At 43.5% G+C, this 17792-nt stretch overlaps 1 protein-coding gene across 1 annotated transcript in view; it reads right to left on the bottom strand.

The window, feature by feature from the left end:
- Positions 1-17792, bottom strand: part of FAM135B (family with sequence similarity 135 member B) — a 174395-nt gene that overhangs the window by 19434 nt on the left and 137169 nt on the right. Inside the window, exons 13-15 of the mRNA XM_088443003.1 lie at positions 15324-15484; positions 8785-8876; positions 4953-5050 (exon numbers count right to left, since the gene is read on the bottom strand). Coding sequence (XP_088299129.1) covers positions 4953-5050; positions 8785-8876; positions 15324-15484 — 351 coding nt within the window. The remainder of the gene's footprint in view (positions 1-4952; positions 5051-8784; positions 8877-15323; positions 15485-17792) is intronic.

Genomic DNA, 17792 nt, shown 5'->3' with positions numbered 1-17792 from the left:
GGCATTATGATGTGTGGCATAATGTGTAAAGGGCATTACTGTGTGGCATAATGTGTAAGGGGCATTACTGTGTGGAATAATTTTGTAAAGGGAATTACTGTGTGGTAGAATGTGTAAGGGGCACTACTATGAGTGGTATAATGTGTTAGAAGGGGCATTACCGTGTGTGGCTTAATGTGTAAGGGACACTACTGTGTGGTTTAATGTGACTAAGGGGATTACTGTGTTGCATAATATGTAAGGGGCATTACTGTGTGGAATAATTTGTAAAGGGAATTACTGTGTGTCAGAATGTGTAAGGGGCACTACTATGTGTGGCATAATGTGTAAGGGGCACTACTGTGTGATGCAATGTGACTACTGTGTGATAGAATTTGAATTGCTTGTACTACTGTGTGGTCACGCCGCTTCCCAGCGAGACCACACCCTTGTTTTTCAACGTGCGCCTATGGTGCACTCTTCCCCTCCTTGAGGTGTGGATGGGGGCACCAATACTCTTTATGTACACAGAGCACCAAAATGTATAGTTATGGCTCTGCCTTGGTGTGCTTAGATGTGTCCTCTGTGTTCAGCACCCCTTCCCTAAAAACCTCCTACAGTGAAAACAATCTAACCGTCTACAACTGCTAAGCTAGGGCTTGGTCAATTGGGAAAATGCCTTCCATTTTCTTTGTGTGTGACCTACACCAATGAAGTGCCAGCTTTACCTAACAGAACCAACCAAATACCAAATGTCTGACCGTCACGTTTGAATCCCCTGCAGAATGTCCTCTGTTGTGTGTATTTTAATACAGAGAATGACGTACACCTGTGAGTTGTTCTAATAATAATTATATTCGTAAAAGCATAGACTAAGAAGTGGGAGGAGTCGAGAATAGTAAGGGGAGGAGTCTACGCCAAGAGCCAGAGGCTGACACCGAGGTGGGCCTGTGTTTTCTTGCCAGGGCCTATTGTTGGTCCCAATCTGGCCCTGGTGTGCACAATATCGTTTGTGCATACCCTCACGAAATTGTTAAATCGGTCGGCCAGATCCGTGGTTCCAGTGTGTATCCTACATAAGACTATATCGCCGGAACATTCTGTCTTTGCAAACTTGTCTGCTCCGCTATAGAATTTGAATTGCACAAAATTTTCCTGCAACTTCGCTCAACTCAAACAACTGGCAAGTGGCAACTACTAAAATAAAGTATACAGAGATATTGTAAAAGGCGTCTTTGAGCCACTAAACCGTCCTTCCCTGTGAAGTTCAGTCGTGGACAGATTCAGATTTGCATATCTGTTTTATATGTACATCACATGTGAGAAGTTAGTGATGGCGGGCTTAATGTTGAATTTGTAGAGTGTATCTGAGCGCAGACACATACAGTACGGGTGACGCAGAGCCTTACTGTCTTTTCCTTGTTACACGGTACTGGGCACTATCTGTGTTTCCTGTTTCCTTGCTCATATAATGCCAAGCATTAACATGCCATTAAGCAACCATGTACTGACATTAGTGCAATTATTGTCCATAGCATTTATTTCACTAGCGAAAGGTGAGCTCATATGCACCATTTAAACACCACTTATTACCCATTACACTAATGTATTGCTGGTTGAGGGACCACGTGCACCAGAATACCATTCATTATAGACACATTTCAGGAGCAAGGTTAATAGTTCTCATACAAGAAGCATGATTCAGTCCCTACATTATGTACACTGACAGTCACTCCCTGCATTCCCACTTATGTAAAAGCACTTGCTTGATATACTGTATACTCTGTATATCTAATTTTCGGTACTTGTGTACTTTCCGGACTCAGGGCCTGATTCAGAGCCGGACGCTATTTGCGGACGCTCGTTCAGAAAAAGGGGCTGGCCATTTAAATTGAGCGCTCGCTCTTTGCGGTCTGTTGACGCCTCTATGTCTGAGCGAGCGAACGAAACATGTGCTCGCTATTTTGTAAAGACGCCCCTTGGCCGCTCGCATCATACGTCATCTCCGCTATTTATTTGATTAATCGAGTACATCGAAAGGCGTATGAACTGCTCGCTATTCTTGTGGTAGCATTTTCCTACCGCAATCATGCGAGCAGTTCAGGCTAAAAGACAACCAAGTGACGTGGTCGATGACGCTGCTTTGTTAATTATGCACACCCTTAAAACGCCCGTTTTGACCGTTTGGCACGCCTGCGTTCGGATCACCACTCCCCGTTTCCAAGCACCTTCCCCTGTTACCACCCACAAACGCCTCATGCTGTCACTCAAATTAGCAGGCACTCGCTATTCTGCGAACACACGATTTCCGACCGCAATAACTGGTTGGCGCATGCGCATTACGACCCATACACATGCGAACATCGCTGGGAGCGAACGAAAGGCCGCTTACGAGCGGCTCTGAATCAGGCCCTCATTGCAAAGAGACTTGTGTACTTTACGGACTCATTGCAGAGCGAACCCATTGAATATTTGATATGGTACTTGTGTACTTTACGTACATAAGTACCGAAAGTTGTCCCCACCTAAAGAAGAAAGTTGTCCCCTCGCTGCGCTCACCATGCTTCGGGCTCGGTAGCTCGCTGCGCTCACCACAAGGTTGTATTCCCCCTCTATGCCCACTTGGATGGTAGGGAATGCCGCTGGACACTGGGAATGACGCTGGACACTGGCTGATGACGTCAAGGTCCTCTCCGTGAAGGGGATTTAGAGTAGACATTACCATGACTGATAATAATAATGAATGTAGGACACTTGGGTTCTCTCTGCAATGAATCCGTAAAGTACACATGTACCTCTATTATTTTGCTAGTTACATGCAGTGGTGGTTCCAGAGGTGGGGCTGCAGCACAGTCCAAAATTCAAATAGGGGAGTCACACCAACTGTCATTTCTAATGCTGCCAATCATAGATGGCTGGGACTCACTGGCAGTTGGTGTAACTCCCCTATTTGAATTTTGGACTGTGCTGCAGCCCCAACTCTGGAGCCAACACCAGTTACATGTAAAGTAGACAGTCTCCTACAACCAGCTCTGCTTTTTCAGTATGAAGATGAGCATTTTTGCCATAATTTTAATCATAAAATCCCATGTAACTTATATTAATGCCTGTAGTGATTGCTTGTCTGGGGCATAAGGCAACGTGTAAAGCAGCTGATTAAACTTTCATGCAAATATTTTTTTAAGAATGTGTGTTCTCTTCTTCACTAACAAACGGGCTACCCGCTTGGTGACATTTTTTGAAGGATATACTAAGAATATCAAATTAAAAGTCAGTTACAATCGATCCATACGATCGATTGTAACTGACGTGGCTGTAAGTGAATGGCGAGCTTCGCTAGCCAAGCAGCCATTGCTATGCTCTTGACGACCCCTAATGAAATCAGGTTCCCAAAAATGTTATGACAATGTCGAACTTACTCAGAAGACGGCATATTCATATTAAATGTACGTAACAGAGTTGAGCGCAATCTATTTAAGGCACACATTCAAATAAATATGTTGCTTAGATTTGCTAAAATGTATATTTAGGTGACAGGTCTGAGAAAGTGGAATTTATATTCATGCAGGTTGGATGGTTTATTTATTTTTTTACTCAATAAAGATAAACTAAAAATGTATATTTTATTTTCACATGCAATTTATTTCTCAATGGTTCCTTTCCTTCAAATGTTCAAGTCTTTCAGTATTTAATTACTTTTGTATTCTGCAGTTTAACAAGAGTAATTACTCTATGTAATTATTTTTTATTTAACAAAAATGGTAGTATAGCTTGTTAAAATAGATTACACAAAGGAGATTAGAACCTGTGTCCTGCCAGTAATGAGTAAAGGAGATAAGACAAAGAGCATAGTGAAGAGGTTGAGAATGGATGTCAGATATCCGAATAGCCAAATATGGTTTGGAGTCAAAATGGATATTACTGTAGTTTCACTTTCTATGTCTTTGTTTAAATTTTCAAGTTTTAATGAAACCAGTCATCTCAAGCTATGGAAATACAGACCAATCATGATTTAAGTATTTCATGTATTCAGTACACATTTACTTGTCTTACTACTTTTCCATCCTTATTTGTATAATGTACAGTATAAATACCGTGCCTGAGGGTTAGATCTCAGGTTTTATGAACTTTAATGTTTAAAAACTTAAGCAGAACTGCATGCTGATAGGCTGAATTATTTGTGCTTGCAATAATAAAAAAGAAACATTCTTATTAATCATAACATCTGCAGAGGACACAATTATTACTGCTTTAACACCTGACATTTGATTCCTTTGGGCAAGCTCAGGACATCTATACATTTATTTTATTTATTTATTCTATTGATACATACACCTTTATTCACAAAATATAAGACTCTGCTAAAATGCTCAGGTGCCAGCAAAGGAGCACAATTACTTGTTTAGGTGCATTTCACTGGATAGGGAATAGCTTCCATATTTACTAATGTTTTGAAAAAAAAAAAAGTAGGAGGAGTTATATCCAACCTGTAACCAATCAGAGAGTTTCTATGTCTATTATGGCCATTAGTTAGCAAAGCCAGCTGCAATTGCACAAAATATATGTAAAATGTATCTGCATGTGAAACGAGGTTCAAACACCAATCTTTTAAATGCATCCTCGTAGACCTAATAATTACTATAAATAATCCTATCCAAATATTAAATTCCCATTCTGCATCTTAATGTAAAACCGGGCACTTTCATGCACTTAAGCAAAACTTAGCAAGGCATGCTCTCCTGTGCCCAACTCCTTCCGTCTCCAATCCATTGGCATTTACAAATTGTGCTGTGTTTTAACCCTTTTGCCTTTCATAAATGCCCTTCTCAGTGCAATAAAGTTTTATACGATGCTCGGTAAAACTGTACAGGGCATGGATACGTTTTCCACATGGCTCATTATGGTGGAATATTTGTTATTCAGTGAATTCTGAGTTTCTCTTTGAAAAGCTGCTACAGAACATTCCGTCTCACCTTATTCTGGAAATGGAGAGGTTATATAGCTGGATGTGCTGAATAATTTCATCAATCAGTTTGTCAGTCATGGCATCAAAGTCTGCAAATGTGTCAGTCTGAAAGAGAAGAGAGAGCAGAGAATGATTGTGGTGCGCGGGCTTTGCACACGGAAGCGCAGACACTGGAATAAATGAGACACTAGAATAAATGAGGACAGCAAGGTGTATTTAAAGTAAGTGACTCAACATTGACATCCTCATTTTAGACGTTCATCTCAAATCCCCTGTCCAGCTGTCAGTACAAATTGGCCCCATTTTGCGGTCTGATACGCAGATCCCTGTGGCTTCCATAAGTGTTTGTTTGATGTCAGAATTTATACCAGCTCTCTGCATTATCTACATACTGTTTCAGTTGCTGATGAGCTTTGTCATGTTTGTACGTGTGCTTAATAAGTTGTTTCTCTTTAGCCCAGAGAAAATGGGTCTGAATTCAGAGTCGTACGCAAGATAGACGCATTGCGTGCTTGAAAATGGCGGGGGGATTTCCGCCGGTATTCAGATTCGGTCACACCTATGTGCCTGCACCACCCCTATACATCATGATCTGCATGGACTTGCTCCAGCTCTATCCACGGTGCAAAGGAACTCTCTGTAATGGCCAGATCTTTGCATAGGATTACCACTGAATAGCCTGCAGTTCTGACGCCTCACTCACGGCAAACTTATGCTAAGTGTAAGGCCGCGTATCCACTTGTAGATATAAATGAGCGGTGGAACGATTACGACATCGTAATCGTTCAGTCGCTCATTGATCGTGCATAAATCGGGCAGGTTAATGTTGAAAACAACCGGCGATGCGCGCTCCCGCTGGTCGTTTCCGACATCAATCATTGCCTGAACATGACGGTCAATCTACCGATAGCGACAGGTTGTCCATGTTCAGGAATGAGGGAGGGTGCCTGCACTGAATGACATATCGTTCAGTGTGGGCACCTACAGGATGAGGAACGACTGAACGATTACGATGTTGTAATCGTATTGTCGTTCTACTATCTGCAAGTGGAAATGCGGCTTAAGTCTTATGTTGATGCACACGTTTAGCCAGGGCCAGCTCCAGGGGTCTGAGCACCCTGTGCCGGCCCGGTACGCTGCACCCTGTAATCGCGCGCGGCCGAAATTGGGTGTGTGGTTTCATTATCATAGGCCACGCCCCATAAGTGACGTTATTTGGGGGCGTGCCCACATGGCACCCCTCCAAATAACGTCAGCTTGGGGGTAAAGCCTTGCCCTCCGTCACTGGCTGGGCTTCCCGCAGCCCTCTCATGTTAGTGAATGGATGCCGCGTGCATGCGCGCTACATCCATTCACACTCCAGGGGTCCGGCACCGCCACACAGCTGCGGCGGTGGGGGTCCCCAACCTCCTGATTTGACCACCCGGGGGCCACATTTCGGCCCACGGGTGGAACAGCGGGACAGTACTGTCCGGCTGAAATCGGGATGTTGGGGAGGGGTGCGCCCTCTATGGGTGGCGCCCCTGTTCGACCACACTGGTCGAACACACCTAGAGCCGGCTCTGCGTTTAGCCACAAGTGGAGATCTGGCTGGCTTCTGTGCTTCTCTGAATAGACCGTAGATCCGCAGAGATATACATATGTTTGTCTCAGACTGTATCTGACACATGAGATGTGCGATAACTTGCAGATGATTATGATATGCGTTCGCCTCTGAATCAAGCAGTACTGTATACTTCTTTTGTACTGTGGCTTCAGTAGCGCCAAATAGCCGTCTCAAACTTCTTTTTTTGCTCAATATTTGCGTCTTATTCACATAAATAAAACAATTGGAAGCGACAGAGCGGTTCAGTTTACCGAAATACAAACACACAGTACTTATGGGTTCTGAGTCGAATCAAAGCCCAGTTCGGAACCACTTTTATGTCACGAGTAGAATCGAGTCCTGACTCAGGACTTCTAACAATTCGTAACTCAGACTTAAAAACCGGATCCCACGTGTTTTGGATTGCATGTAAGTCCCTTCCTCGTGATCTCAGGTGCTGCAAGGTGGTCAACATTGACTGGAAATTAATGTTATTAATGTTACGAATAATAAAGGAACAACAAAAAAGGCCAAATTAAATGATTTTAGCTGTTTTTAATAATTTTTAAAGAAATCCACAACCAAAATCGAATCCGAATCGAAACACAATAATGATTTAGAATCAAAACCAAAACACAGGAGTCTGTGCACATCTCTCATTGTTGTCATACACAGGGCCTGATTCAGACGCGCTCGTGAGCGCACAGCGCTCGCAAGCGGGTCGATGGCCGGGCAGTGCGTATGCGCGGCGTGCGCACTGCGCGAGCCCCGTAGCGAGTGAATTTTCACTCGCTGCGGGACGCACTACAAGACGGGGCGGCTGTCAATTGTGATTGACAGCTCGCAACGTTTAGTAGGCATGCAGGGTGGGTGGCTGTAAACTTAGACCAGGAAGTTCACTGAGGCTTGCGGTGGACGAGACCCTACCACAAGCGTCTCGGCGCAAGCCTGATGGTTGCGATAATCGCGACCATCGCCAGGCCACCCGCTAAAGCTGTGGGTGGTCACCCACAGCTTAGCAAGCGGCCTGGAGGCCAGTGAAAAAAAAAACCGTCCTGCCCTGATTCAGAGCGAGCGCTCGCAAATAGCGAGCACCTCTGAATCAGGGACACAGACCACTGGGGCTGGCGACATTTCATTTCAAGGAACAACCAAGAAATTAATGGGGCTGATGCAAGCTGGCCGTAATGACACCAGCCAGCATAGATAATTTGCCAGTATGCAGAGTTGTACGTATCTGAATTACTGCATCACCCCCTATACCGATGCTGGGTTTCATAGCTGTCATCATTGTCAGGGCACAACTCCACATTGCCCCCAGTTACATCGGCACACCCTCTATAATAGTTTAGAAACTGGATACCACAATAATATTATATTTTATTAAAAGGTATTATTCCTAAACATATAAGTAAATATGACAGCCATAACTTATCTATTATATAATCAGCCATTGTGTAAATCTAGCACTGGTGCAGACTAAAGCTGCAGGGAAGCCCTGTCCCTTCCTCTCACAGCTCTCACTGGCTGCCTGACAGACAGACAGACACATAACCTCTTCTTCCCCAGCCAGCAGGTTTGTTCCCTGAATCTTGTCACCACCTGGAGCTACCCACTCTCCACACACACAAACATGTACACGTGGCTCCACACATGGACGCACTGCCCATCCACCCCCCACACACACAGGTGATGTGGGTGAAGGGGGACAGAGATCAAAGATAGAAGGAGATGAGACATAAATGGGAGAGGGAGCAAAAAACAGGCATGAGGAGGGAGAAAGAAGGAACAGAGATGAGAAAGACAGACGGGTGTGGATCGGGACAGAGACGGGAAGATGGGTGAATACACCTGTCAGCTCTTGGAGCAAGCAGGCCTCCCCCAGCAAACCTCACATCCCCACCCGCCACACATATCTCCAACTGCCTTTAGAAAGAGATAGACAGCAGGTGAGGAGCAAAGAGATTAGAGAGAGAGATTGAGGAGGGACAGAGATGAAAGAGAGACAGATGGTGGGGGAAGGGAAGAAAGAAAGACAGACATGGGGTGGAGGAAGGAGGAACATAAATGAGAGAGACAGATGGGGTGCAGAGAAAGGAAGGTGGGAAAGACAGGGAAAAAACAGCAGACAGGGCACAGCAAACGAACGACCCAGCAAATGATGGGTCCAAAATACAACAACAGTATAAATATATATTCTAACCTTTAGAATATCCATTCACGATTGTATTGTTTAGTTATGGCTTCCCCGTACCTGATTTTTTTCTGACATAAGGAAGTCCAAGTTTGCTCCAGGCAATCCCAACTCAAGAAAAGTCTTGACCAGTCGAAGGTCTGCACTATTACCTGGAAAGTAAGTTAGCAATTGTCAAGTTTTGACATCACAACTTTCTAAGATTTTTAGTGAAGGTGAATTCCACCCATCTTTAAAAATCAGTTTAAACTGTGCACACACAAGTAGTACTGTAATATTGTACTGCATGGTATTGCTTAGAATGGCATATGGATATGGGTTACATAATAAAGCACAATTAATACATGTCTAATAATGGGTTAGGGGAGTTTTAGGTTAATGAAACTGGCTTCAAAGTGTTTCTTATTTTTGTGTTTGAAGATATAGCGCATAAAGTTTCACAAGATTACTTGGTACACATCATAATGAGCTGACAGAAGGAGCCACAGTGCCACTCAGCAACTGGTTTGCAGCACTAGGTGATTTTGTGGCCCCAATAGGGGGAATTTGCCCCATGCTAGAGGCAAGTAGGACCGAAGTTGCAGGTTTTCCTGATTAAGGGCCAAATTCAGTTAACCGCAAAAAGTGCCGTTTGGAGAAAAGCTTTCACCGATTTGCATTTTTCGCCTGTTTTCAAAGTATCTCTGTATTCAGGGCCTGATTCAGACCCGCTCGCAAGCGCTATGCGCTCGCAAGCGGGTCGATGGTGGCCCAGTGCGCACGCACGGCGTGCGCACTGTGCGTTCGTGAGCCCCGGAGCGAGCGCAAATAGCACTCGCTCCGGCGCTCGCGTCCAAAAGGGGCAGCTGTCGATGTTGATTGACAGTTTGGAAGGCGGGGAAGGGGGGTGGCTGAGCAAACGGAGGCGCTCCTGCAGGAAGGGTCTCCTGCAGGAAGGGTCTCGTCGCAAGCCCGATGGTCTGGACCATCGCGACCATCATCATGGCCGCTCGCATAAGCTGTGGGTGGTAACCCACAGCTATGCGAGCGGCCAAGAGGCCGCAACAAAAAAAAACAAAAAAACACACGCCCTGATTCAGAGCGAGCGCTCGCTTTTTGCGAGCGGCTCTTAATCAGGCCCTCAATTCTCTAGGCAAAAACTCCATAGGCAAAAACAGGCGAAAAAGTTTCACCAGCAAATGACAGGAGAAAAGAGATGCAAAATCCATATTTTGGGGTACAAATGTGTGGACTTGGTTCAGAACCCTCTAGACACCCTCCCTAATGACTAATTAGTCAAAATAAATGTAAAAAAATATCTTAATTCACCCCAAAAAAGACGTCAGTGTTTGAAAATGGGTAAAAGTGGAGGGCCTGATATTTTGGGGGGCTATATGGATGAGAGTGAGACAGGTGTTTTTGGGATTGCAGGAGGCTGCAGCAGTTGTATTTTTTAGATTTTTAAAATCTTCATTATAGAGACATCAAAATATACTAGTACCCATTTTCAGGTACCCCAAAGTTAACCTCGGTACTTATTTTTCAGAAAAAACATTATTTTCTATAATTTTTTCACATATATGTAAATATGCATATAACAGCCCTTTGCAACAAAATAAGATCGCTAAATACCTTTATTAGGGCTATTACTACTATTCTATATTGATTCCCAGGGTCACTGAAGCTTTTTATGGGGTACAGACTGATTTCCCCCCAAAATAGGTCCTTTTCGCTAGTTTCGCTTTGTAAAACATTTGCCTATCCACATTTTCGCCTGTTTTACAATTGAATAGGGGGAAAAGCGGGGACGCGCATGGAGAAAACATTGCGTCAAAACAGGCGAATAAGGCAAATTCAATCCACTTTTTGGGGCGCGGCACTTTTCGCGGCCAATTGACTGCGGCTCTACGGGCCATATTCGATTAGCCGCAAAAAATCGAAAACTTGCCGTCAGAGAAGTTTTCGCACAAATCTTTTTGCGTCTTTGGTCTATGTGCGCTATTCAGCGATGTTTCTAGAGAGGAGGGGGCACATGTGCAGTCTCCGACATGGACCCCCTCCTCTCTGTCCGGCGGCCGGCAGCGCACTAAGCTGTGCGCAGCCAGCGCCGGAGTTATAGACTCTGGGCACTAGAGTGCGCCCAGAGTCTATAGAGTATATGCAAGTCACCGGGAAAATGCCACGCGCCCATTTTCCCTGTACTGCGCATGCGCAATTGATGGGAAAATGGCCGCGGCGGACATTTTCCAGTCGTTTTTACAGCGCCGGACCCCCGCACCAACGTGGGACTCCGGAGAGGTAAGTAATACTATGGGAGCAGGGTGTGCGGTGCGGGACCCCCTGGACCCAGGGGCCCGTGTGCCCCGCACACCCTGCACCCATTATAGATACGCCCCTGATCCTATTACAAAAGACGTGAAAATGCATTCACATGAAAACTGTTAGTGAAGTAACCTGCGAAAAGTACAGCAAGATTTGGGGAAATCTGTCTGTACCCCATAAAAAGGCTTACTGACATAGAAAATCAATTTAGAAGTGTATTAATGGGCCTAATTAAAGTATTTGTGGTTCTAAAATTGTGTTAAATGGCTGTTACTGTATAAGTATATTTGTGTAACAGTGAAAAATATTTTTGCCCAAAATAAATGCTTCAGTTAAATTAGGGGTACATGAAAATAGGTGCAAGTATATATAAACCTCCCATCGTCTGAGGATTGACCCGCGCATGAATCATTGACAAGAAAACATACTCCATTGAAATAAAGACACAGAGGACCTCATTCAGAGTCGGTCGTAAGCGGCCGCTCGGTCGTACCCAGCGATGTTCGCTAAACTGCGCATGCGTAAGATTCGCAATGCGCGTGCGCAATCTAGCTGTTGCGATCGGAAATTTCTCTCTCCTTGAACACAGCCAGGTCGTTAGTTTGAGTGACAGAATGAGGCGTTTGTGGGTGGTAACAGGGGAAGGTGCTTGTGAACGGAGGCGTGGTGTTCCGAACGCAGGCGTGCCTGACTATGCTAATGGAGTTTAATGGGAGTGCATAATTAACAAAGTAGTGTCATGGCACACGTGACATGGGTGGTTTTTACACTGACTAGATCGTAGTGCTTAAGAGAGGGTATGGTCAGCCTTAAGCTCTACGACCAGCTCCGATGGGTCCCGATGGTCTTGATTAATCCTTATAACCCCAGAGATGACGTGTGTTGCGTTCGAGAAGGGGGCGTGATTTTAGTCTTGCGGCCGCTTCTTACCCTCGCTCGTCCAGCTAACGATCTTATCTTAGGGCCGCAACTTGCGATCGCTTCATTTGCATATCCGGACCCTTTCCCCTACGACCGATTGGCCGCTTAAGACCAACTCTGAATGAGGTCCAAAGACTTGTATTTGGCAGAATTGTTAGCTATTTTATTTAAATAACAGATAATGAATTAATTACTAAAATTAATTAAATTAATTTAAATATGGTGGCAAAGAAAGAACGACTAACAACAGCCCAAGCCTAACACTATAAACCAGGGGTCTTCAAACTTGGCCCTCCAGGTACTGTGGAACTATACATCCCAGCATGCACTGCACATAGTTTTAGCATGCTGTTATATCAAAAAGGTGGCAGTGCATGCTGGGATGTGTAGTTCCACAGCAGCTGGAGGGCCAAGTTTGAAGACCCCTGCTATAAACACTCCAACCACAACACATACACTCAAGCCTTCTACCTTGACTACCCACCCGGTAAGGTGATGATGCTGCCCCCGGCGGGGTGGTCCAGCAGACTTTAACAGTCAACGAAGGTGAGCGAAACAAAAAGTAAACCAATATTCACAGCGCTAATAGGTAACCTGCCGTTCTTTCCCGCCTAGAATAGCCAACGAAGAAATCACCAAACCCAAATCCAAGAGAACACAGAAAGTAAAATTTAGGGAGGGAGGGTGGGAAGACAGGAACAAAAGAGGCTGACTCCGCCTCCAACAAACTATAATATGCCTGCTAAAAACTACAATCCTAAAAACCCATAGGCCATAATTATCACCTGATTCCACACTGGTCCGCCCCCAGCCTAGGAGGTTTAACCCTCTCCATTCCTATGCAGTCATTTCGATAATCTTTGTGTAATAAAAGTGCACTTTTAAAAAATGTTCAAAATACACCTTGTGCAGCCACCATGTTTAAAAGACACAAACGTGTCCCATCCAAACAGCCCCCCAAAATACCTGACACAGTACTTTAAACCCATCTTCCAACTCTTTTAATTTTTTCACCGCAAGAACATACTTGCCGACAATCAGCTCCCTCCCTCTGGGAGTGAGCTGATTGTCGGCTAACAGAGGGGGCGTGTCCAAATATCTGTGACACGTTGGGGGCGGAGTTGGGGTGGGGCCACTTGATCGCGTCATCGTGGCCCGACCCCTCTTCACAATGCCGTCATTTTCGGCACTGTGAAGCAAGGGGCGGGGCCACGATGACGCGATTCATCGCGAATCGCGTCACCGCCCCCCAACTCCCGCTGTGGGGATTTCCAGTGTATTCTGGGGGGAGGTCGGAAGGGTTGGGGAATGTCGGGAGGCTTGCCTGCCTTTCTGGGGGGCCGGCACCTGAAAATCGGGAGACTCCCGGCCAAATCGGGAGGGTAGGCAAGCCTTCCCCAAAAATGACATGTGATTATATTGCAAATGAAGCTACAGTACTTAAAAAAAATATTTTTGCCTAATTTGACATTAGGAGGGTGTTCAAGGGGTTCTGAACAAGTCCCCACATTTTGAAGCAAAAATGGGGATTTTGCTAATTTTTTCACTGGTCTGAGATACTGTAGTGAAAACAGTTTGCCGTTTCTTGTCTATGGAAAATTTGCACGTGCGAAAAGTTTCGGGGATAGGGATGCCTGATACACCTGCAAACACTTTTCAACAAAATGTGGCTTTTTGCAGCTAATTGGATGTGGCCCATAGTGTGAGCAGCTTAGCCTGGTGCTGGATGCTGCTTTTGCTGTGAGACCACATGCTCATTGACATGACAACCTTATTTAGTAGTAATAACCAGCCCAGGCTACAGTACTGGTCATGGTCATTCACTGCGGAAGTGGGATGGGCATGATCTCCATTTATTTATTATTATCGGGGAACCAGATTGTACAATGAATGATCTTCTGTAAGAGACCCCCAAAGGGTTAATACTAGTACTTCATGCAAAACAGTAATGCTGATTTAAGCAGGTACATTATACTGTAGTACAGTATACTATAACAATGCTAAATTCTAATTCAGGAATGGTGTGATTTATTAATATTAATCCTGATGTGCTCAGACTTCAAATTAATGTTTGAAACATTTGCCCAATAGCATCAGACAAAGGAGTCTATGTACTAAGCCTTGGAGAGAGATAAAGTGCATATAAAGTACCAATCCATCAGCTCCTAACTGCCAATTTTCAAACACAGCCAATAAAGTGACAGTTAGGAGCTGATCGGTTGGTACTGTACCCCAATCCACTTTATCTCTCTCCGAGGATTAACACATAGACCCCAAAGAATGATAACAAAAAGTACTCAGACACTTCTCAAATGCACCTTCCAAATGTTGCTAATACTGTTGAACTTTCTTGTTATTATATGAAGTAATAAAAGTTTCTTTATAATCCTAAGAACTGTATGAAAATCATGTTTTGAAATCAATTAAATTCCTTATTTCCACAGTTCACTTTGCAAATTGAGTAAAGTTTGGCCCCTCTGTTATTAAAAACTTATTATAGAACCGAGTTCAGAGGGCGAGAAAACTAATAAAACTTGAGGATGATGAAATAGTTTTATTCTTTTTTAATTTATGTTATGAAGGCAATTTCGTAGTTAGCAAAAAATTATTTCTCTAAAGCAATGCCTTTAACAGTAAATTATTCTCTAAGGATATTTTAATCTTAACTGCTCAGAATCAAAGACAGTTTTATTGTTGAGAAAAACAACTTTGCTTTTTGATATTTCCCTTCCACAAATATTGGAACGTCGTGGCCGATTCCGAAACTGACCTATCACTTTGTACGGGCGCAAATAGCGAGTTTTAACATACAGCACACGGGCAGATGCAATTATATTTGTGTACTAGTGGTAAGCTTTCAATATTAAGCATTGTCAAAATGTTGAGAAATGAATAAACTAGTTAAAGATTTCCCAAGAAGTTCTGAGAATAGGAAAAAATATGTTATTAACTAGCCCATTGATCTAGTAATGGAAAATTCCAGGATGAGAATTTCACATTTATTCAATGTGCCCATTCATTTCTATACAGGTAATAGGGCACCTATGGAAGCAACAATGAAATGAATGGGTCCAGTTTGTTCATTCTGAATGCCAAAACCACTTAAACATTTTGGCGATCTCCAAGATCAATTTACTAAATCAATCTTCCATAGATTCATCTGTTCTATACAGTATTTCGTACTTAGAAATTGGTGTTTGAGCGATGTCTGGCAATTTGCCTTTAGTTGAGTCTATGATGGGAAAAGAATTCTAAGTTACTTAAAAAAATGTCATCTTTACCATTATTTCTACTAATCGATTTATAGTAGGTGACCTGCATGTCATATTAATTTTACATATAGTATAGTTTTCTTATATTGAAATTAATTATATCACCATCTAGACCATGTACGCAGACCACTAGATGAATGCCGTCTTCTGGGTGGTCTTCCTCTGGGGGAAAATACGGTATTTCAGAAGCGAGTACGGAGAGGTCACTGTACAGGAAACCTTCAAACTTCACGTGTTCTCTGAATTTTTCTTTAGCCTGATAAAAACTAGAAAACATACTTATTATCAACACCTAAGCTTTATCAATACATAAATAACATAACTTTACAGTGTTTGTGTTTTCTCATGCCAAAATATATGTTATCAAGTTACATAACAGCCTGTTGTATTTAACAATTCATCATGTAATTGCAATGAGGTGGTTTTTAAAATGACTGTACTGTTAATGAACTAATTTACTATACAGGTGTATCCACACTGATCTAGCGTATCCTATCAAATTGCACCAAATAGCCCATTTGACATGCCACAGATTATGCGACTAGGCCACGCCAAGTGTCCCACTCCCGCCAGTGAGTTTGTACCAAATACGCATCACTAAAGCAACAAACGTACAATGAGTACACTGGACAGTGGCACCGGCATTGCAAGCTGCCGCTGTGTGATAACTGGGACGCTAACCTGGAAAAAAGTGCTAAAGAACGCTGAAGGTGCCCACACACATACCGATTTTTCATCCAATTTGGCTGACTTTGACGAATCGTGACGACAGATCATGTAAAAAATGGCCGAATCGTGAGTTTCTACTCTTGATCACGATGCCGATGCGCATCCCCGCTCATCGTACCTCGCATCTGCTGTAGGGCAGATTAGCCAATCTGGGATACAATGCACTGGCTGCAAGATAGATCTTAAGTCAGATTGGACATTTTTAACTCCAAATCGTGACCACGACTGCCTGGGGAGAGTTCAGGGAGAGTTCTGGGGAAATCGTGTACATCGGCTGATTGGGAGCAAGTCGGTATGTGTGTGGGCACCTTAAGAGTGAGCCGCAACATACATTGCGCCACTCAGTGCTGTGCTCAATATGCGACTTTATACCAAATGCATTGCAACAAAAGTACTAATACTAAATGTCCAGGACAGTCTAAGCGACTTTGGAGGCAGATGCGATGCGACACAGACACTAAATTAAGATTTAGAGCCGTATTCAATTTCAGTGGACCCGCGATACTTTTTCGCCTCCTGGACTTTTCGCCTACATCGTGTGTTTTGCAGGCGGAAAAGTATCGCGCGCGTGCCCACGTATCCCCGTATTCAATTTGTAAGTAGGCGAAAACGGGACCCGGCAAAACTTAAACAGGTGGAAAGTCATGTCAGATTTGGGGAAATCCGCCTGACACCCCCCAAAAGATGCTCTGATATGGGGGTTAGGTATGGTACCCCCCGATTTGGCTTTCTGAAGGTATTTGGTGTTTTTAAACGGGCTCAATAGCTGCTAAATAGTGTTTTTGTATACGTGGTGCAGAATAGTATTCAGGAGGTTTTTTTGCAGTAAAAATAACTTATCCCAGCAAATTTGGGGTACTTGAAAATGGGGGTCAGCATATTTTAAAGTTGCTAAAGTTGTTAAAAAAAAGTGAAAAATCCACCTGCCGCAAGCCCCTGCAATGAAAACAACACTTGGGGCATACTTGGGGACCCCCCCAGAGTCAAGTTCGCTAGTTTTTAACTTTGTCCCTCAACATTTTTTTTTTTTGCCCCTAAATTCAAAGTGATTTATTGGGGTGTTCTTAAGTGTTTTTTTTTTTTTTTAAATGTACACAGTTTACCTTTGGGGTACTGTCTGAAGGCTGCACGGGGGTTCCCCCAACGTTGCACCCCAAAACCCCAATTCTGCACTTTTTTCCGCCTGCTATTCATAGGCGAAACTTTTTCACCTATTACATTGCAATGACTTTCAAATTGAATACGGCAATACTTTTCCGCCTGGCGAAATGACGTCATTGGCGAAAAGTTTCCGCCAAAAACACGCGAAAACGACTTTTCACCTCAAATTGAATATGGGCCATAGGTGTAAAATTCAGAGAATCACTACCCATGGAGAAACATTTAAGTCGCACCATTCGTCAAGTTCCATACGGCGCAAAAGGGATGGGAGACTGAGGACAAATATGTATTTTCTTTTGCCTGAAGGATCTAAGATGACAATAACATGAAATGCAAAATACCGTATGTATTGTTTTGCATTCAATATTATAGTCGCTTTAAATCCAGCAGGCAAACCGCCGAATATAGGCCTACTTAGTAAATATAGCTAGAAGTATAATTTAGAAACAGGAAAAAAAACAGTACAAATGTCATTAGTAACGTACAGCGCACGTCCACTGTAGGATCATGCTACCTTCATTAATTTCAACATTTATAATTTTCTTCTAAAATCCTGCTTTTAGTCTCATTTGTGACCTAAATTAATTAGCTGATAAAATTGAGGGGACATCAGTACTGTAGTATTCCTGTTACTTTACCATTTCTGAGACTTTATTTTATTGCTTGAATTGCACCATGAAGTTA

Source organism: Taudactylus pleione, unplaced genomic scaffold, assembly GCF_031769625.1.
Source record: "Taudactylus pleione unplaced genomic scaffold, aTauple2 ptg000321l, whole genome shotgun sequence".
NCBI classification, from domain to species: domain Eukaryota; kingdom Metazoa; phylum Chordata; class Amphibia; order Anura; family Myobatrachidae; genus Taudactylus; species Taudactylus pleione.
This window is presented reverse-complemented; position numbering and strand designations above follow the sequence as displayed.